General features: G+C 43.3%; 1 protein-coding gene across 1 annotated transcript in view; it reads right to left on the bottom strand.

The window, feature by feature from the left end:
* PTPRN2 (protein tyrosine phosphatase receptor type N2) overlaps positions 1-22060 on the bottom strand; it is a 1410930-nt gene that overhangs the window by 140970 nt on the left and 1247900 nt on the right. The window contains exon 14 of the mRNA XM_064274265.1: positions 14022-14216. Coding sequence (XP_064130335.1) covers positions 14022-14216 — 195 coding nt within the window. The remainder of the gene's footprint in view (positions 1-14021; positions 14217-22060) is intronic.

The following is a 22060-nucleotide window of genomic DNA, read 5'->3' on the forward strand; positions in this document are numbered from 1 at the left end:
CCAGCTAATCATCCCCGTTTCATGCCTAAATAGATTCTAAGTATCTTATGGGCAAAACACACATCATCTACTTCATTTGGACACTCAGAAAAAATTGTATTGAACGCCTATCTTGTCCAGGGGCTGTGCTAAAAGGTAAGGATATAAAAGGGGGCAAACCCTGATTAATACTTGTTCATTTGTGAATTGTGTGTGGAAATGCAGCGTTTAGTGGAATTTCAAAAGCTGCATTTCACAAGCCATGTTAATTTTACACATATACATGAACAATCCATTCAGCTCCTTGAATAAAACTGTTGCCACTGAATTCGTCTGAACGTCACCTATAAATGTGCAGACCCCGTAGCCACCAAACAGCCAGATGAACACAGCCTCTTTCCTTGGCTTATCATACCAGGTTTATTTTGGAGACGTTCCAATAGTTTACAACCTCTTGTTAATTCTCTCAGTCATTGGGCACTCAAAATATATTTGCTGAGTAATGGATACTTTGAAAACCCTATTCTGGGCACAAGTTTCAACTGCTTCCCCTCAACAGTCACCTCACAGGCTTGTTAACTACTAAATTTAGTGTTTGATTATTCAAGTTAATACAGTAACTATCAGTTGCATGCCTGGTTTCACTTACTTTATTTTACCCAACATACCCACTAAAAGAAAGTGTATCAAACAAGGAAATGGTAAAAGAACAATCAAAATAAAAATTGGAGAAGCAATGGTTGTAGGCACACCTTACCCATACAAATCACCCCTGAGCAGTTGAGAACTCAATCTACTTAACAGTAGACGGGGATTTTCCTTGCCCATAACTTCTCTCACAGAAGCCAAGATCTTCTCCACAACCTCTCTAGAGCCCAAACTTCAAACAGAAGCCAGTTTATGAATATGTGATACCAAAGACCCACAAACGTTTCTGAATAGGCTCAAAGCTTACCTCCCTGTGACCTGCTTGGCAGCAAGGGAACTGTTAGATTTGGGTCATGGAATTTTTTTTTTTTTCTTAAGAAGCAAGTACTAGACAGAAGAAACCTCGTGGTGTAGTGGTCAAATGCTACAGCTGCTAACCAAAAGGTCGGCAGTTCAAATTCACCAGGCGCTCCTTGGAAACCCTATGGGGCAGTTCTGTTCTGTCCTATAGGGTCTCTATGAGTCGGAATCGACTCGACAGCAATGAGTTTGGTTTTTTTTTTTTTTTAAAACAGAAAATACATTATGTTGAAAACTCTAAGAGACTAAAAAGCAAAATCCCAACATTGTTCTAGCATTTTAACAGTAAATCAGATTCTTTAAAAAACAAAAGGACAAAGTATACCCTCTCCTACTAAAAGTATAAGATAGTTCCACCAGCATCCTTCTCCAATAAAGAGCTCATGATTATCCTATCCATAAATAGTCAACAATGCGACACATGTCCAAGGCTGCACTAGGACGAGCAGGTGAGCAAGGTGCTATCTGAGTCCTAGTGAACAGGGCGTGTAGTTCCTGGGTGGTGCAAACCATTATTGCACTTGGCTGCTAACAGAAAGGCTGGAGGTTCAAATCCACCCAGAGACCCCTCAGAAGAAAAGGTCTGGCGATCTACTTCAAAATATTTAGGCAATAAAAACGCTGTGGAGCTCAGCTCTCCTCTGACACACATGGAGTCGCCATGAATCAGAACCGACTTGACAGCAACTGGTAGAAGAGGGTGCTGGCAAGCAGGAAATTACTCTTCACAACCACTTCCGGGCAGAGAGCACCAACATTCCCAAGCAGCCCAGAGGAAATCTGGGAAATGTTGCAGATTATCCCTTTCCTAATTCAGAACCCGTTCTTGCCCCGGGCCCATCATCTTGAGTCTCTGGCTGCTTCCTAACCTGAAGCTATTCTACCCAAAAAGTACTCCTTGACTTCCCTCCAACAAAGAGCATCTGTTGGTGTCTCCATTTTTCAGGGTGCTGCTCTTGGCTGAGAAACTGGTCAGGTCTGATCTATGAATCGTTAAATGCTATCATTTAAATGGATTAACACTTGCTGGTTATTTCCGTTTTCAAAGATGACTCCTGGAGATACACCTCCATCCAAAGGAATGGTGATGATGGTGGGAATTTCAGGTTCTGACAAGGAAATGTGAGTTGTGTTTTCCTAAAGAGGTGGAGATTTAAATCCTTATAGGATCGTCAACTTGCGCAGCAGATGGATGGCAGTGTAGGCTGTACAGCAAAAGGGCTCAGCACACAGGAAGTCTGCCGTCCTCTGCTACTATTAACCTCATGAGAACCCCACAACATGCACAGGAGGGACACAAAGGTCATCCTACTATGTGCCATCCTCTGCTACTATTAACCACATGAGAACCTCACAACATGCACGGGAGGGACACAAAGGTCACCCTACTATGTGCGGTCCTCTGCTACTATTAACCACACGAGAACCCCACAACATGCATGGGAGGGACACAAAGGTCATCCTACTATGTGCCGTCCTCTGCTACTATTAACCACATGAGAACCCCACAACATGCACGGGAGGGACACAAAGGTCACCCTACTATGTGCAGTCCTCTGGTACTATTAACCTCACAGGAATCCCACAATATGCCCGGGAGGGACACACAGGTCACCCTACTATGTGCTTTAGGAAGCAGGCTAGGGCTCTCTCACTTGCTTCAGGCTACCAGAAAACCGTGGTGGGGGGTTCAAATATTGGTTCCCTCAAGGTCCACAGAACCCACAACAGCCGCAGCCCCCATCCGGGGACCAGCCTCCAATCGCCACTCTTCTCCCTGACCATCATCACAAGGCAACTTGCACTGTATCGTAATACCAATACTTATTCTTACACATAAGAAATACATATGCCTGAGATATTCAGTAGCCTGTTTTTCAACTTGTTAACTCCCTTCATTATCTTGACAGAAGGTTTTTTCTGGGGGGGGGTCTCCCTGAAAGTTTACCAAAATTAATCAGTATCACTCTCCTCAGAGATGATCATGGCTGATTGTCACATGCAGACTAATAACTCGGGTTACAATCAAAGAGTCAAGAGGAAATTAATTTCATTATAATATCAAGCTCAATAAATTCCTGTTGGCATCTGAGACTACTGCTGTGTGGATCTTCTGAGCTTTTGCTCAACAGGCTTCTGACGTTGGCGGCTTTGTAGCTTCTGAGTAGTACTTCTGGAACCACGCTTGAACTACAAATGACTCTCATACGTATGAAAAAATGCTCAATCCCACTTATAATAAGAAAATGTATATTAAAACTACTTACCTTTTCCACTTAGCAGTGGCAAAAATCAAAAGCCTGTTAATACCCAAGCTTGGGGAGGAAATGGGAAAACTGGTACCATTTTCTACAGAGTTGGTGGGAGTGTGTCTTCCCTATCTAGTGCTGATATAACAGAAATACTACAAGTGGGTGGCTTTAACAAACAGAAATTGATTTTTTTTACTGTTTAGGAGGCCAGAAGTCCAAACTCAGGGCAGTGGTCCTAGGGGAAGGCTTTCTCTCTCTGTCGGTTCTGGAGAAGGTCTTTGTGGAAGGTCCTTGTCTCTTTTCTGTTTATATTTCACCGTTCGTTGGTGATCTTCATGTGTCATGGCATTTATCTTTCCCCATCTCTGCTTTTTTGCTGCTTGCTTATTCTTGCTCTTTTATATCTCAAAAGAGATTGATTTAGGACACACCCTAGACTAATACTGCCTCATTAACATACAAAGAAAACCCTATTCCCAAATGGGAGTATTACCACAGGTATAGTAGCATTTACAACACGTACTTTGGGGGGACACAATTCAATCCATAATGGAGTGTCAATTTACAAAACACCTTTGGTAGATAACTTGGCAATATCTATAAAAATAAGCAGTAGGCAGACTCTATGGCTCAGGATCTTACTTCTAGGGATTTAACCTACATATATTTTCACGTATGCTATGCTGTTTGGGGTGGGTGCAGCCTGGGGAAAATTGCTTAAATTACTCTTAATAGGAAACAATATATAAATATTGTATATTCAGTGGTAGAATTACACGACTGTTCAAAAGAATGAGGTAGAGTCACATAACCCACTCCTCACTTACTGACATGGTTAGGTCGCAAAGACCAGGTCATTAGGTGAAAATCGGCATTAAGCAAAAATAGAGGATGACCACACTAGATCACGAAATGGAGGGTGACGACAATACATAACTACCAGATTACATCATTACAGAACTGCCAAACTACTGAGGATCATGGCCCAGTCAGGTTGACACACAACCTGAACCATTACAGTCAGCGTTACTCGCACCTCACACCTCGGCGCTCATTACTGCCAGACGACGTCGTTAACGCACGAAATAGTTGGATAGTAGATTTCTTACTATGGTCATAAATGCGAAATGTGTGGTAATATGACAGTCTGTAAGTGAGGAGTAGGTGTATACTCACGTGGAACCATCTCCTAGATACACTGTCACATGAAAAAGAACTGTGTGTTTATGTGTATAGTTACTATTTATTTATCTGTGAAAAAATACACAAGAAAATTATAGCAATGGGGCAAGGGAGGTGAGGTATCAGAAGTCAGAATATGGGATGGGAAAACTTGCTTTTCTCTCTCTTTCTACCCTATCTATATATCTGTTGTTCATTTTTTTCATTAAACCTATACACAAACTGACAAAACACAAGCCTTGAACCTGGGTTTCTGGATCTTGTTTTCCACCCTCCACTTAGTAGAATGTGAAAATCTAAAGAAAACCATAAATTTAGGCTACTTTAAAATTGTTTTTAAGAAGTCACATGATTTTAGAGCTGGAAATTACTCAATTTGGGGATAGCTAGATTAACCCCCTGATTTTAGAGATGAAGGTAGAGAGGGTGGGTGCCTAAGCTCCAAACTCACAAACCCAAAGAGTGGCAGAGTGTCATTTACTGAACACCTGCTGAGTGCCAGGCACGTACTAGGCACTGCACAGATGGTATCTTGCTTAGCTCACCCAGGCCTCCCAATCGTTAGCCCAACCTTCTTTCTGAAATACAAGATGCCCATGACCAGTGAGAAACTAATGGTTTCTGTGATATTTGGCCTATGAGTATATATATCTCACTGGTACTCACAGCTAAGTCACAGAAATAGCAACCATAAGTGATAGTAACAAGAATTTATGTAGATATAACAAGTCTGAAATGAAACCAAAAAGGCTCTAGAAAAATCCACTCAAATCCTCACAGGAGTTAGAAAGTGGACTCTAGGTTTGGGCCAAGCACAAAGGACTTGCCGGCCTTTGAGAGGCCAGGCCAATTCAACCCAAACCAAGGCCAACTGACTCCTTATGCTGATCTACAAGGGTGCAGCCAAGCCTACAGCAGCAACATCAGGAAAAGTCCAGAAGGTCATCCAGAACCAGTCACCATCAAGTTGACTCTGATTCACGGCAACACCGTGTGTGTCAAATTAGAACTGCATTCCACAGGGTTTTCAGTGGGTGAGTTTTTGGAAGTAGATTGTTAGGCCTTTCTTCCAAGGTACCTCCGAGTAGACTCAAGCTGTCAACCTTTCAGTTAGCAGCAAAGCATTTTACCTGTTTGCACCACTTAGGCACTCCACAAGATCATTGGTGTTAGCATTTCCCATCTATTTCTCTTATTCTAACTAACTTTGTTATCAACATCCCAGATTACCCAGCCTTGGGGACATCAGACTCGATACTCAGGAGTTAGGTGGTTTGTGAAAGCTTCAAACTGGGAGCTGGGAGAAAAGAGCAGATCAGGCCCCCATCCACCATGCTGGAAAAGATGAGGGGTTGAGGATATCTAATTTAGATGCACTAAAATGATTTCCTTCGCATGTAATCCCTTTGTCTAAATATCAGGCAGTATTCAAGCAGTTATAAACAACTTCAATGCAAAAAGTATACTCTACCAAATCAGAGCCATGGAAAATAGCACTGTCCAGCCAGAAACAATAACCCACATAACTGTGTTTCTCTAAGTGTCTATTCCACAGAAGTAGGAAGAACCCATTTATCCATTAGTTTAGTTTAATTTATTAGGGCTCGCTAGTAACCCAAGTTGGAAACCCTGGTGGCACAGTGGTTAAGAGCTACAGCTGCCAACCAAAAGGTCAGCAGTCTGAATCCACCAGGTGCTCCTTGGAAACCGTATGCAGGCAGTTCTACCCTGTCCTTTGAGTCAGAATCGACTCAACAGCAACGGGTATAGGGTTAGTAACCTCAGTTAGTGAGTGAGAACCTGAAAAAATGAAGCTCAACCCATAAAAGGCAATTCTGGTCGTCCAGTTAACTTCATAATGAGAAGCAGTGTGACCAGCTATACATTTAGCTCTCAGAGAGCCAGCACCACAGAGAAGTGCGTGTGGCGAGGTACTCATGGCATAATAGCATTTTAGAAACACAAGGCACTAATTCTAATGATGAAGGTGCTGAGACCCAGAGAAGTAACTTCCTAAGGCTGCTCCTGCGGGGCGGAGGAGGGCCAGGCTAGCACTCCTACTGCCTCACGCTAACGAAGAATCTGTCTTAGGTAACAGGCCTTCAATATGTTGTCAAGCCTTCCCAGTTAAGCAGTAAACAAAAATTACTTACAAATATTCATATTAATAAGTATGACACCAAGCAGCCAATAAGAGAGAAAATGATCAAAGAGGTGCAGGCCACCCAAAGTATACAAGTCAAAAAAAAAGAGGATTCTAAATGTGATACTGGGGTCCCTGGGTGGTACAAATGGGAACCAAAAGCTTGGAGGTTTGAGTTCACTCAGAGGCACCTCAGAAGAAAGGCCTGGCAATCTACTTCGGAAAAATCAACCATTGAAAACCCCATGGAGTACAGTTCTACTCTGTCACACAGGAGGTCACCACGAGTCAGGTTGATGCCACCTTAACTGGTTACTGGTTATACGCAATACTCAGAAAACAAGGAAGGGAAACGGCGCCCCACAAAGGTGACTAGCCTTGCCTCTCAGGGATGTGCAAAGATATTTGGGACAGTCTTAGATTACAATCAGCTTGAGGACAGGCACTCTGCCATCCATCTGGGTAGTCTCCAAAGCTGACACGATATTATACCTTAAACATACTTGCGAGCTAACTTAACGAATCCACGCGTATACACCCCAGCCAAGAAGAAAGGGAGGCGTCAGGCCTCTGCAGACTGGTAGACCAATCCCTTCTGTTTTGGTTAAATGCATTTTCTTTTTTTCTGGTTTTAGTGACGATGGGAAACCTTTGGTCACTTTCTGTAGTGTAGTAACTTTTCATTTATCTAGCCCACCTCTCTCAGCTTTATCGTCTTTATCTGTAAAAGCTACTTCATAGAGTTCTTAGAAAAGTGAGTGAGGGCAGGTACACGTGTTTGCAGTAACGCTTATTCTTATCATCAGTAACCCATTTTCTAAGAATAACAGGAATGGAAGGTTACAAAGAGTAGGATCCTAGTCTATCTTCTCACTGCCAACGTCAATGAAGACGTATTAAGCAAAAGTCTTCTTAGAATTCAGTTCTATATTCTTTAAGTCTGATGAAGAAAGTGTTAAACTGGCTTTCTTAATATTCCCACGCCCCAAAGAATCTTTTTTTCTCTTGCTCTCAAGCCTCCAAGGGTGAGGAGTTCTCAAGCTAGAAATGACTACGTTAGAAACAGTTCCCCATGATTCCCACACGAAGTGCTCACTGCTAACACAGCTGCTTGTGTATGTGGGTGTGTGTCTCCTTTACGATGCCATCTTCCACAGCTGATTCCCATGTAAGCAGTGACCCTGAGAGCGGAGGCTTGTCCTTGATGTGCTCATACGAAGCCAGGCACCCTGAAAACAAATGTGATATGGAAACAGACTTTTTAAATCAATAAATTCAAAGGATCTGACAGAATGTCTTAAGAAGCCATGCCCCTTTCCATATTTAAAATATAAGAGTTTTATAAAGTCATTTTAAGGATGTCATTTGTTTTTCAGACTCCTGAATTAAGCCTCAATCAAACTTCACCCCATTGCCTTCTAAACACTTCTTTAAAGATGAACTAATTTTACGGAAGTTGCTGTCTCCCTTTCCCTCCTCCCACTACAGCTATTCCAGCTGTTCAGCAGATGTTACTGAGCCCCTGCCACGTGCCAGGCACAGTGCTTGGAATGCGCCATCCATCCATTCTTGTCTTCCACCTTTCACAGACGGAGCTCAGCCATCCCATGGCGGCCCCTCATCTCATCTTCTCCGAGGGAACATAACAGAGGAAAAGGGCAACATTCCCAGCCTCCTGGGAGTCCCCCGTCTTGGGTTTGCACTTTTCTACCCCAGAAAATTCCCCAAAGCACACTTGGCCCTCTCACCAGGGCTGCCCACCACCATCAAGCCTGTTTTCTAGGGAAGGGCATATGGCATTGCTGGACTGACTTTCCCTACGGATAAAGTCCTTCTCCCTTAATTCTGTTCAAAAAAAGGAGTTTTTTCAGTAGCACTTTTTCAAAATACGAAGACAAAACAAACGACAAAAAAACCAAAGCACAGAAGCAGAGAACGGCTTGGCTGACTAAGCCTAAAGGCTCTACCTCGTTCGCTTCTTCGCCGTGATCCTTCTTGGTTTAAGAATATCAATTAGAGGTAAACGCCATCTGCTGAAGTCTTACAAGGTGTCAGCTCCTTAAATGATTATCTTGTTTAATCCTCATAGAAACTCTAAGAGGGAGGCACTGTTATTACTGGTCTCTCTGAGTCAGACTCAACGGCAACAGGTTTGGTTTTTATTTTACAGATGAGAAAACAGAGGCTAAATTATTGCTTCAGGGGACACAGAACTAGTAAGCCACAAAGCTCCCAAGCTTGAGACGAAGTTTACTGGACCCTGGAATCCATGCTTTTGAGTCCAGATCCAGCCACTCAGGTGGCTCGTGCACGGGAGAGCTGGGTGGCAGAGCACCAGGTCTGACAGCAGGCTCATGCCCACCAGCCGGCCCCCTTTTAGGTGGCTCGTGCACGGGAGAGCTGGGTGGCAGAGCACCAAGTCTGACAGCAGGCTTGTGCCCACCAGCAGGCCCCCTCCACGTCTGCCTTCTGCAGCCACATGGAGAACCCTCCCCTCCCTTTCCAGTGTCTTGCACTGATGCTGTCACTTGCATTCCTTCTGAGAACTCGATGCCTCTGGGCACCTGGTAGACATGTGCTTTTCCCTGACCCATTTCTCTATGTCTTGTTCCACTTGCCTGAAACACCTTGACTAGCTGGTAATTAAGTCCCTCCCTACAGTGATGTGAATTGAAGCTCAGCCCTTCCCCGATGGTGACAGGGGACCACGAGCTAACAAATGGGCCTGCTCTCATTAGTGGCTACCTGGCCCCAAGGCAGGTCTCCTCAGCTGCAGCCCGCTGCCTGCCTGCCTCACGTCAGTGGGAGGGACCCTTCCTTCTCCTCCCATTGCAAAGCCTCCACTGGCTACCTGTCTCCTTCCCAAGAGATGACAGATTCTGCTCACCCTCTCAACACACAGCCCAGTCCTTGAGGGAGTATTTATTTCTAGAATTCTGTTACTATAGGCTTCTAACATGAAATTACAGTACTTGGCAAACTAAGTAACTATACAGACCACAGTGAAAGGAGTGGTCTGTGGGAGAGGGAGGGAATTTGCAAAGTCTGGCGGTGCTTCCTCAAGGGCATACACGCCCACTGTGACATCTCTGCCCTCCCCCCAGATCAGCCCAGTGTGCCCGGGCACCTGATAGCCCAGCGTGCCCAGGCAGTATCTGGTTTTATAACTACCTACTTACCCTTTCAAAAAATACTTTCTGTTCTTTGCTAAAGAAAATGTTCTAATTTTGCACATTGGCAACAGGCCTTGGTAACGAGTATGTCTTCCAAATAACTTGGCCAACTTTTCCTTTCCACTTTGTAGGCTACTCCTAACTTCTACCCTGTTGTTCAGATATAAATAACTTCTGCTGTTTATTTCATTGAATCTTTATGTTAAAATGTGACATTTTTCCTGATGCTCTATGAGAGCAGCTGAATTTCGGAAAACAATGGTTCTGAGGATTACATGGACCTTGTGTGATTTATAAGGAGTCCTGGTGCCACAACAGTGAAATGCTCAGCTGTAAACCAAAAGGTCAGCAGTTCGAACCCACCAGCCACACCTTGGGAGAAGGATGTGGCAGTCTGCTTCTGTAAAGATTACAGCCTTGAAAACCCTATGGGGTAGTTCAACCATGTCCTATAGGGTCACTATGAGTCAGAATCAACTCCACGGCAACAGGTTTGGTGTCTGATTTATCTGTTAGTCCCTGAATCCTTCCTATGTAGTTCAGTAAGGTCATCGTACTAGCTGTTTGGTAAGCATGAAAGTTTCCTTAAGGACAGTCAGGTTGACTGATCACACGATGATCTTCCTTGTAGTTAGAAGGTCAGCTATTCCGGTGTGTTCGTGAGGTGCTGACACAGCTCAGGTTCCTACAGCCATTGCTGAAGAGGAAACGTGCCATTTCAAGTCAGTAAGAACAGAGCCAGTTCCTGGTGAACATTTCCAGCCTAGTCACAAGGTGCTACCACGGCCACACACAGGAGAGGCCGCTGAGGACTCCAGAGCCTGAAGGGCCCCTCTTAGAAGGACTTTCCCCTGCTGTGAGAATTCTTAGTAAAAATGCTAAATGTGGTGCACTTATACCGTATGTCTCCAGGTTTCTCATCATCTGTACCAGGGAAAATGCTTGGGTTGAAGAAAATCATATGGGTTGAGAGAGTACTTGAACCCAACTTAAAGTTAGGAAAGAAACACAGGACTATCCAAGTTTAGAGAATACACACATGTCCAGAGGCAAGGACTAGGGATAGTCACGAACATCAACTCCGCATAATCACCCTCCCTACTACCAAATGCCTGCACTCTTTGGAGTCAGGGAAATATATTTGCAGCATTTAATTTATGCATAGCTTCTGATTAATGTGAAAAATTCAGTTTCCTTTGAGTTTACAGCCTGTGTGCACAGAGTCCAGGGAGGTGGCTGAATTCACACTGTAAAGTCTAGAGCTCACATTGCATTTCTAGATTCGGCATTACGGTTGGGTAAGGGGATGAATGGGCCTTTAGAAACATGACCATTTGACAGTCCTGCTGCATTAAATGACCTCTTCAATGGGACACTCATATTAGGCTTAGAATTGTTTCAACCAGTTGACTGATTGCAATTCTTGTGGCTTGTGGTTGTTGTTGGTTGCTGTTGAATGATCTCCAGCTCATGACAATTCCAGGTACAACAGAACGAAATGCTGCCTGGTCCCCAGTATTGGACAATGATCCATAGGGTTTTCAATGGCTAATTTTTGGAAGCAGATCACCAGGCCTTTCTTCCTAGTCTGTCTTAGTCTGGAAGCTCTGCTGAAACCAGTTCACCATGGGGGACCCTGCTGGTGTTGAAATACCAGTGACACAGCCTCAAGCAGCACAGCCAACACACAGGCCACCAGCGTACAAACTGATAGATGGGTGGTGGTCTTCTAGTTCAGGCACTTCAACTGAAATTTACCCGTTATGTTTGCTTTTAGACTGTTCATTATACGTGTGAATGGTAAAACACAATTTTCTATGAAAAATACAACATCTGCACATACCATTTGGATTCAAGATATCACCAAATTGTAATTCAATTACTTAAGAAAATCCAAAAAAGTTCCTTGAAACATGGCAATATTAAAGTATAATAAAAGCTCTTCATACGAGTGTCCTTGAAGGTTAAGGAGCGCCTGACCCAAGCCATGGTGTTTTCAATCATTTTCTGTGTATGTGAAAGCTGGACAATGAATAAGGAAGACCAAAGGAGAATTGATGCCTTTGAATTGTGTTGCTGGAGAAGAATATTGAATATACCATGGACTGACAAAAGAACAAATTTGTCTTGGAAGAAGTACAACCAGAATGCTCCTTAGAGGCAAGGATGGCGAGACTGAGTCTCACATACCTTGGACATGTTATCAGGAGGGATCAGTCCCTGGAGAAGCACATCATGCTTGGTAAGGTAGAGAGGGTCAGCGAAAAAGATGAAGACCCTCAAAGAGATGGACTGACACGGTGGCTGCAACAACGGGCTTAAGCATAACAACGATTGTGAGGATGGCGCAGGACCAGGCAGTGTTTCATTCTGTGGTACACAGGGTCACTATGAGTTGGAACCAATTCGATAGCGCCTAACAACAACCACAACAAACAAATCTCCATTTAGCTAACTTGCCAGGTAAACATATTAGGCTGCTGTGTTTGGCCACAATATCAAAATCTCATTAGAAAGCTAAACTATTGATCTAGTTTCCTTTCCTAAAAAGGACAAATGTCGATATATTCTCTAAAAAGTCAGATCTAAAGTAATATAACCACTATTCACTAAGAGTTTCTTTCAAAGTTAACAGCTGTTGGTATGCAGTAGGAACTCAGTAAGTGTTTGCTAAATGAACTTCTCTGCTCCTGAATCTTGAAAATATAAGAATTCAACATCCAGCCAAGTCAACAGGAGAAGCATTTATCAGCAGGTAACCAGGTATCATTGGAGTCTTTCCATTCTAGCATGGATGTAAGGATTGATGGGTGAGGTCTAGCCAAGAAAGAGAGAGTAAGGTCATATCTTTATAGGTTGGTGGCCAAACTCCTACACAATCATTTTGACTATAATTTCCAGCTCAATTGATCAGAAAATCTAAACTTCCTGACTTTAGTTTGGTTTAGTTTTAAGTGATTTCTGAAGCAGACTGTTGCATTCATCAGTCTTGCCAATAGTCTGGTCCAAATGGGTTTAGAACTGTGTGTTTCCCAGCATGACAGAGCTCTGACAGCCCGGATTGAGAACCACCAGCAATGCTGCCCCAGGGGCTGTGTCTAGCATGCCCCGTGGCCTCATGGCATCATCAGGAGAGTTTAAGACTCTCCAACTCAGTATCTGCAATGAGGCCACTTAATGAAAATATAGCTCTTTCTGGCCTCTTGTGGTCTAATTCCACCAGCCTGTGTCATTATTAAATAATCCAGCAAGAAAGTTTCAAAAAAATAAAAAAGATGTTTAAAACAAAAAAACATTTGGCAGGTCTATCTCGAGGCACAGAAAATTAACTCCACAAAGAAGATCTTTCCCTTATGCCCAAGTACAGAAGCCACCTCAGCCTAGCAATGGAACAGGGCTCTGCTTTTCATCAATATGAGAAAACGATTTTCAGCACTTACAATTACTAAACAGAAAGGTGCCTGAGGCTTCAAAATTCAGGACAGCATTACCCTTCTGCCTTCAGGAGACGAGCAGTAAGAAGGGCTGAATTACGGACCTTCCTCTTAAAACTCAGACACGCGTTATGCATCAAGCAGGAATCCACAGCCACCCAAGGGAGGGCTACTCCGAGAACCACGCTCAGCGTGGGGAAGGACAAAGCGTGGTGCCATCACCTCTCTGGTTTCATGCCATGCAGAACTTCTGTGCAAGCTCCCTCCTGGAAGCCTTTTTATGACGAAGTGAAGCACTAAAACTCCCCACTCTCCCCAGTGTCACTTTTAATTATAAGCAGCATATGAGTGATATTTATTTACCCAAATGACTCTTGGTGAGTTGGGAACTGAGGGGGAAGGAACCAACTGCCGTTTATTAGTCAGAGGGCTAAAAAAAGCAGCACCCACAGTTGGCACTAATTGATGTGTGTTCCCAGCATTAAGAACAAAACAACCAATAAAAAGCCATACACATGGTTCAGCGTGTATGTGGGGGCTGAGCATTCTAAGCAGAAGGATGAAAGAAATCCCAGTGTAGGTAAGTTCTCATATTCATTTAATTTACTTAATGCAGAAAAGGCTCTGACATTTGGGTTCTTCCTGTCCTGCTTGTCAGCTTCCTTAAAAGGTAAGACGTGATCATCAATCTTATTGTCAATTATGGCTGTGAAAATGCTGCTTTTACGTGTTGTAGGAACTAAGGGTTTGTCCTTGCGAGAGAATTCCTGTAAGGCTTTTCCTATTTCTCTTCTGCTTGAAGGATGGTCTTAGCCACTTTTCCTCTGACCCAGAAGCGTGTAGGTCTTACCAGGATCATGTGACCGGTGGAGATGTCCATGTTGGACTGGACCGGCTCCTCTGACCAGGACGAGGTGCTGCTCCGAGCCGAGGGGCTGGGCATTGGTCCATCGCTGAACTGGGAAGAGACGCTGTTGATGCGGGAAGTGTGCAGGGGCTCCGGGCGCTCCGAGGACCTCGTGGCCATGCGCTGCCGGCACAGCTCCTGAAGGCAGGGAGAGAAGCAGGCGATTAATGGTGGTCGCAAGCGAGCCAAGCAGACGAGGGGCTGCCAGTGCCCCCATTGTATTACTTTCATCTGCTAGTCCTAAGGCCCAAGGTTCATGCAGGGGAGAATTCCCCACCTGGCCCCACCAGCGTGCCATCGGATGGTTCTGGTATATCCTGATTCAACACACTCCATTAATATTTTCTGAATAACACCTTTTTGCCAGGCATTGTGTTCTGCAGCCCTGGTGGTGCAGTGGCTAAGAGCTTGGCTGCTAACCAAAAGGTCGACAGTTCAAATTCACCAGCTGCTCCTTGGAAACCCTATGGGGCAGTTCTACTCTGTCCTATGGGGTCGCTATGAATCGGAATCAACTCAACAGCATAGAATTTCGTTTTTTTTTTTTTTTGGTTGGTGTTCCATAGGGAGTCCCTGGGTAGTAAAAAAGGTTAACGCTCTCAGCTGCTAACTGAAAAACTGATGGTTTGAGTCCACCCAGGGACACCTTGAAAGACAGGCCTGGCAATCAACTTCCAAAACTCCACCATTGAAAACTCCATGGAGAACAGTTCGACTCTGACACATATGGGTCACCATGAGTCGGAGTCGACTTGATGGCAATTATTTTGGTTTGGTTTCTGGTGTTCTCTAGGTACGTTCACATTCACGCATTACAGCAATCTGAATAAGCAAGAAGAATGAGAAGTTACAGCTGCCCTTGTTTTCTGAGCACCTAACAGATAATACGAAGAATGACTGGATCTAAGAATAAATGAATGCATACACCACACACACCACACACGCACCACACTCCACACACATGCACTACACCACCCCCCCGCCACAGAAATGTATGTTGTTCTTAGGTGCCGTCGAGCTGGCTCCGACTCATACCGACACTATGCACAACAGAACGAAACACTGCCCGGTCCTGCGCCATCCTTACAATTGTTGTTACACTTGAGCTCATTGTTGCAGCCACTGTGTCAATCCACCTTGTTGAGGGTCTTCCTCTTTTCCGCTGACCCTGTACTCTGCCAAGCACGATGTCCTTCTCCAGGGACTCATCCCTCCTGACAACATGTCCAAAGTATGTAAGACGCAGTCTTGCCATCCTTGCCTCTAAGGAGCATTCTGGTTGTACTTCTTCCAAGACAGATTTCTTCAGTCTTTTTGCAGTCCATGGTATATTCAATATTCTTCACCAACACCACAACTCAAAGGTGTCAATTCTTCTTTGGTCTTTGTTATTCAGTGTCCGGCTTTCACATTCATATGATGCAATTGAAAATACCATGGCTTGGGTCAGGCGCACCTTAGTCTTCATGGTGACATCTTTGCTCTTCAACACTTTGAAGAGGTCCTTTGCAGCAGATTTACCCAATGCAATGCATCTTTTGATTTCTTGACTGCTGCTTCCATGGCTGTTGATTGTGGATCCAAGTAAAATGAAATCCTTGACAACTTCAATCTTTTCTCCATTTATCATGATGTTGCTCATTGGTCCAGTTGTGAGGATTTTTGTTTTCTTTATGTTGAGGTGTAATCCATACTGAAGGCTGTGGCCTTTGATCTTCATAGGTAAGTGCTTCAAGTCCTTTTCACTTTCAGCAAGGAAGGTTGTGTCATCTGCATAACACAGTTGTTAATGAGTCTTCCTCCAATCCTGATGCCCCGTTCTTCTTCATATAGTCCAGCTTCTCATATTATTTGTTCAGCATACAGATTGAATAGATATGGTGAAAGAATACAACCCTGATGCACACCTTTCCTGACTTTAAACCAATCAGTATTCCCTTGTTCTGTCTGCACGACTGTCTCTTGATCTATGTAAAGTTTCCTCATGAGCACAATTAAGTGTTCTGGAATTCCCATTCTTCCCAATGTTATCCATAGTTTGTTATGATCCACAGAGTCGAATGCCTTCGCATAGTCAATAAAACACAGGTAAACATCCTTCTGCTTTCAGCCAGGATCCATCTGACATCAGCAATGATATCCCTTATCCCTGGTTCCACGTCCTCTTCTGAAACCAGCCTGAATTTGTGGCAGTTCCCTGTCAATATACTGCTGCAGCCATTTTTGAATGATCTTCAACAAAATTTTGCTTGCATGTGATATTAATGATATCATTCTATAATTTCCACATTCGGTTGGATCACCTTTCCTGGGAATAGGCATAAATATGGATCTCTTCCAGCCAGTTGGACAGGAAGCTGTCCTCCATATTTCTTGGCATAGACGAGTGAGCACCTCCAGCCCTGCATCTGTTTGTTGAAACATCTCAATTGATATTCTGTCAATTCCTGGAGTCTTGTTTTTCGCCAATGCCTTCAGAGCAGCTTGGACTTCTTCATTCAGTACCATCGGTTCCTGATCATATGCTACCTCTTGACACGGTTGAACACAGACTAACTCTTTTCGGTATAATGACTCTGTGTATTCCTTCCATATTCTTTTGATGCTTTCTGCATTGTTTAATATTTTCCCCATGGAATCCTTCACCATTGCAACTCAAGGCTTGAATTTTTTCTTCAGTTCTTTCAGCTTGAGAAATGCCAAGCGTGTTCTTCCGTTTTGGTTTTCCATCTCCAGCTCTTTGCACATGTCATTAGAATACTTTACTTTGTCTTCTCGAGAGGCCCTTTGAAATCTTCTGTTCAGTTCTTTTACTTCATCAATTCTTCCTTTTGCTTTAGCTGTTCGATGCTCAAGAGCAAGTTTCAAAGTCTCCTCTGACATACATCTTGGTCTTTTCTGTCTTTTCAATGGCCTCTTGCTTTCTTCATGTATGATGTCCTTGATGTCATTCCACAACTCATCTGGTCTTCGGTCACTAGTGTTCAATGTGTCAAATCTATTCTTGAGATGGTCTCTAAATTCAGGTGTGATGTACTCAAGGTCATATTTTGGCTCTCGTGGACTTGCTCTGATTTTCTTCAGTTTCACCTTGAACTTGCATATGAGCAATTGATGGTCTGTTCCACAGTCAGCCCCTGGCCTTGTTCTGACTGATGATATTGAGCTTTTCCACAGATGTAGTCAATTTGATTTCTGTGTGTTCCATCTGGTGAGGTCCATGTGTATAGTCACTGTTTATGTTGGTAAAAGAAGGTATTTGCAATGAAGAAGTCATTGGTCTTGCAAAATTCTATCATTCAATCTCCAGCATTGTTTCTATCACCAAGGCCATATTTTCCAACTACTGATCCTTCTTCTTTGTTTCCAACTTTCACATTCCAATCACCAGTAATTATCAACGCATCTTGATTGCATGTTCAATTAATTTCAGACTGCAGCACCTGATAAAAATCTTCTATTTCTTCATCTTGGCCCTAGTGTTTGGTGCATAAATTTGAATAACAGTCGTATTAACTGGTCTTCCTTCAGGCGTATGGATATTATCCTATCACCGACAGCGTTCTACTTCAGGATAGGTCTTGAAACGTTCTTTTTGACAATGAATGCAACACCATTCCTCTTCAAGTTGTCATTCCCGGCATAGTAGATTATATGATTGTCTGATTCAAAACGGCCAATACTAGTCCATCTCAGCTCAGTAATGCCTAGGATATTGATGTTTATGCGTTCCATTTCATTTTTGATGATTTCCAATTTTCCTAGATTCATACTTCGTACATTCCAGGTTCCTATTGTTAATGGATGTTTGCAGCTGTTTCTTCTCATTTTGAGCTGTGCCACATCAGCAAATGAAGGTCCCAAAAGCTTTACTCCATCCAACGTCATTAAGGTCGCCTCTACTTTTAGGAGGCAGTTCTTCCCCAGTCATCTTTTGAGTGCCTTCCAACCTCAGGGGCTCATCTTCCAGCACTATATCAGACAACATTCCGCTGCTATTCATAAGGATTTCACTGGCTAATGCTTTTCAGAAGTAGACTGCCAGGTCCTTCTTCCTAGTCTGTCTTAGTCTGGAAGCTCAGCTGAAACCTGTCCTCCATGGGTGACCCTGTGGGTATCTGAATACCAGTGGCATAGCTTCCAGCGTCACAGCAACATGCAAGCCCTCACAGTATGACAAAGTGACAGACACGTGGGGGCTCAAGTATATAGATTCTGAAAAAAAAAAAAAAGGAGGAAGGCACTGGATCCTACTCTGCAAACTAAAATGTTCTTAGAATTATGCAACATTTGGAAGAAGTTACGCATCCTTTTTTTTCCCTCATTAAAATTTAAGCCATAATGGAATGGAAGGTGATTTTATATTATGCATTGAAATATGGAAATTCATATCATAAACACAAAAGGGTGTTCAGAATAAAACATAAACCAAATACCCTCTCTTCTCAAAACAACACCTAAACTGATAAAAGTTCACGTAGCAGTGAGTAAGGAGAACCACACACACTGTTTCTGCTGTTTTTGGCCTCCATCAAGTTGGCCCCTGACTCCTGGCAACCCCATCCACAACAGAACAGAACCCCCTTGATCAGCTGTGGATCAGATCATTGTGATCCACAGAGTTTCACTGGCTGATTTCAGCATCAAAATAAGATGCAAGCCTCCACAGACAGAAGGCTGGTGGCTGTACGTTAGGTGCGCTGGCCCAGAACCGGACCAGGTTTCCCGCATGTACCACAGAACCACCACTGTCTCAAAGCCACACGTATAAAAGAAAGTATACGGTAATGCCAAAAAGTTAACCTTTCTGAGAAAAAAAAGACAAAAGTTTCTAGATTAAAAGAAAAATCTTAATATAACAGCCTAATAAAGCTTCAATAAGATCACTAGAGTGTCCTTAAACTTCTTCACACAAGGTAACATAAACGTACTATGAAGTGAGCACGTCCAACACACACCAACCGCCAGCGGGTGACACGAGATGTCCGTAGCCCAGTAAAGCCAGGTAACTTCTGTCATTTAGGTTCATGCGGCATCAACATGGCTGCACAGTAGCTCCTGAGTGTTACTCACAGATCGAGCCTGGAGGCTCACCACCATCTCTGACTAACAAGCGTCACTTTGGAAGTATTCTAACAGTAATGAAATCTTGAATTCATCCTTTTGCCCAGTGAAAATATAACTAGAATCTGAGTCATCAAGATAAAAAGACATTAACAAAAAGTTTATAAGAAAATTCAAACCAAACAGAAGATTTAAAAACATGTCCATAGGAAAAAGCAAATGTTTTCAACAACTGCAAAGTTCCTGTGTGTTGCTTTTCTTTCCATTCTGGTGGCTCCTGGTACCAGGGTGGGGTGGGGTGGGGTGGGGTGGGGTGGGGTGGGGTGGGATGGGGTGGGGTGGGGTGGGGTGTCACACCACCCATGTGCACCTGGCCAGCGGTGTATATCAAAGCACCCCAAGGCAATGGCTAAAGATCACCAAACACTTACACGTTACCATTCTCCTTTTCACCCGGGGCTGCCACTTTCTTTGGCATTAAAGATCTTCATAAAGCCAGCTGACACCGTACAGAAAACATCCCACCCAGCTCAGCTCTATGTGGGAAAAAGAGCACACACTCCTGAGTGCTCTTCCCCAGTGCCCACTAATAAGCCCCCCTATACACAGGCGCTTTCAGAAGGGATCCCCTTCCAAGGCTGGCATCCCACACGAATCCTCAGCCCCGGTCAGAGCTACCAGCGACAAGAAAGATTATTGTGGGCCCACAGGAGGAGACAAAGAGAGGAAAGATGAACTTAAAAATAATTCCTACTATTGGGAAAAGAGGTCTCTAGCCAAAGGGAAAAATAGAAGAGAAAAGCATGACTGCACGGCTACCTCCTCCTTTCCTATCTACTTTCCACTGCTCGTTAGCTTACGGAGTTTATAAGGAATGAGTTTCTTTTAAAAATTGACAGAAGTTTTCTCAGAGTCTAAAACAAAACACAACAAAGAAAAAAACAAAAATAAACCTGGAAACAACGGATAATTTTAATAAGGGAAAACTAGATGACACTAGAAATCAACCCAAGAACTTACTCATTTATTCCCCATTTATGCACACGGAATATTGGTTGACTTTGGATGAACACACACAGAAAAATGCTCCTAAAGTAACTTCTATGACTTATTATACTTATCTAGAAAAAAGTAAGTCCTACTAAGGCATAAAAACAACTAGAGCATAGGCTTCAGGAACTCAGAACATGTCCTCCAAGAATGAGATACTTTGAGGGAAGGAGATTTGAAATGTTTAAGATTTTACCACTTAAAATGAATCAAACTAGCTATATGTCTATCCTGTGACTATGCCACTGTTAAGAGAATTACAAACAGCTCCTTCTTCCTCAGCGCCCACGGAGAGTAACGCACACCAGCGTTGGACTGTCCCAGCCCTCACACTCTACCGTGAACGTCCCATGTAAGGATGGGTAAATCACAGCTCTCCAAGCCCAATTTTTCACTTTAAAAATGGAATATAGTTATTGTGAGGATTAAAAGAGTTCATGTATGTAAAATGCTAAGGGGCCTGCCTTCAAATGTTAATTAGTAAAATAGTAGAAGTAAATGAAATAAAACTTAAAACAATTCTCTAAACTAGTATGAAACTCTAGAAGGCCTGGCAAATTCAAAAATATTTTTAAAGAAATCACAGAATTTTAGGATTGGACTAGAAGCATTCGTCTGCTCATGGCTCCTGGTTTACAGGTTGAGGATTTGAGTTGCCAAGAGAAGAGAACTATTTGGCGTAGCAAGGGGGCAAAAACTGGCTGACTCACAGCCCCATTCTCTTCCCATTACTACCTAGTGCTGACCTTCCTTTTAGGTCTTTATTTCAAAAAAAGCAAAAGGAGAAAACCTGGGATAAAAATCCAAGAAAGATCGGTTCCCCACCTTCAACCTAGCGCAAAGAATATTTAACACCGGGAGCCTTGATTAGAGGAGGAATGCCTCCAAAGGGTGTTGGAGACATGACAGTGTGGCAATCGGAAGGGCTGGAAGACCATCTGGGTGATCAATCGTTCTTCACCCACACAGCGGAGGGCTGCAGGAGAAGAAACGTTTTGGAAGTAAAAAGACTCGCTGCCCAATGGCAGTGAGTGATCTTTGTCATCTAAGGACTATTTCACTGCACGCTTTTATATACAAATGTACCCTCTCCTTACTTATCTACATGGTTAGGACCCGAAGACCAGTTTGTTATGCAAAATCAGTGTTATGCAAAAATGGAAGATGACCACATTGGATCGCAAAATAGAGGATGACTACATCATTGCTAACTGCCAGATTACATCATCACATAACTGCCAAGTTGTATCATTACATAACTGTCAGGTTATATCATTAAATAACTGCCAAGTTACATCATTACATAACAGCCAAGTTACATCATTACACAACTGCCAAGCCACTGAGAATCATGGCCCAACCAAGCTGACCCATAACCTTAACCATCAAAGCCAGCATTACTCTCACCTCGTACCTGGATATTTGTTACTGCCAAATGTATGTTGCTGATGCCCAAAACAGTCGGATAGTAGAGTTTTTACTATTGCCATAAATGTGAAATGTTGGGTAACAAGACAGTCAATAAGTGAGGAAAAGGTGTAAAAGCATATGCCCCCTGACTAAGGTGGGACATCTAATATTGAACTGTTGCCAAGTTTCTATATAAAAACAACTAAGACAATTAATATCTGGGAGGTAATGAAACCAGAATTTCTCTAGAGAAGGGAATTAGGTTGGAAATGGAGGATGGCCTTGGGCTGACGGGGATTACTGGGGGCTGAAGTTCCTTCGTACTGCCACTGTACATGAGGGACAAACTAAGGAACAGGTAAAGCCCCTACTTCTGCAAGTTTTGGACACTCTAATGCTGATTCCATTTGATGGACAGGAAAGCAACCTACCTGAAATACATTAGTTCAACTACATGT

This window comes from Loxodonta africana, chromosome 22, assembly GCF_030014295.1.
Source record: "Loxodonta africana isolate mLoxAfr1 chromosome 22, mLoxAfr1.hap2, whole genome shotgun sequence".
Lineage (NCBI taxonomy): Eukaryota > Metazoa > Chordata > Mammalia > Proboscidea > Elephantidae > Loxodonta > Loxodonta africana.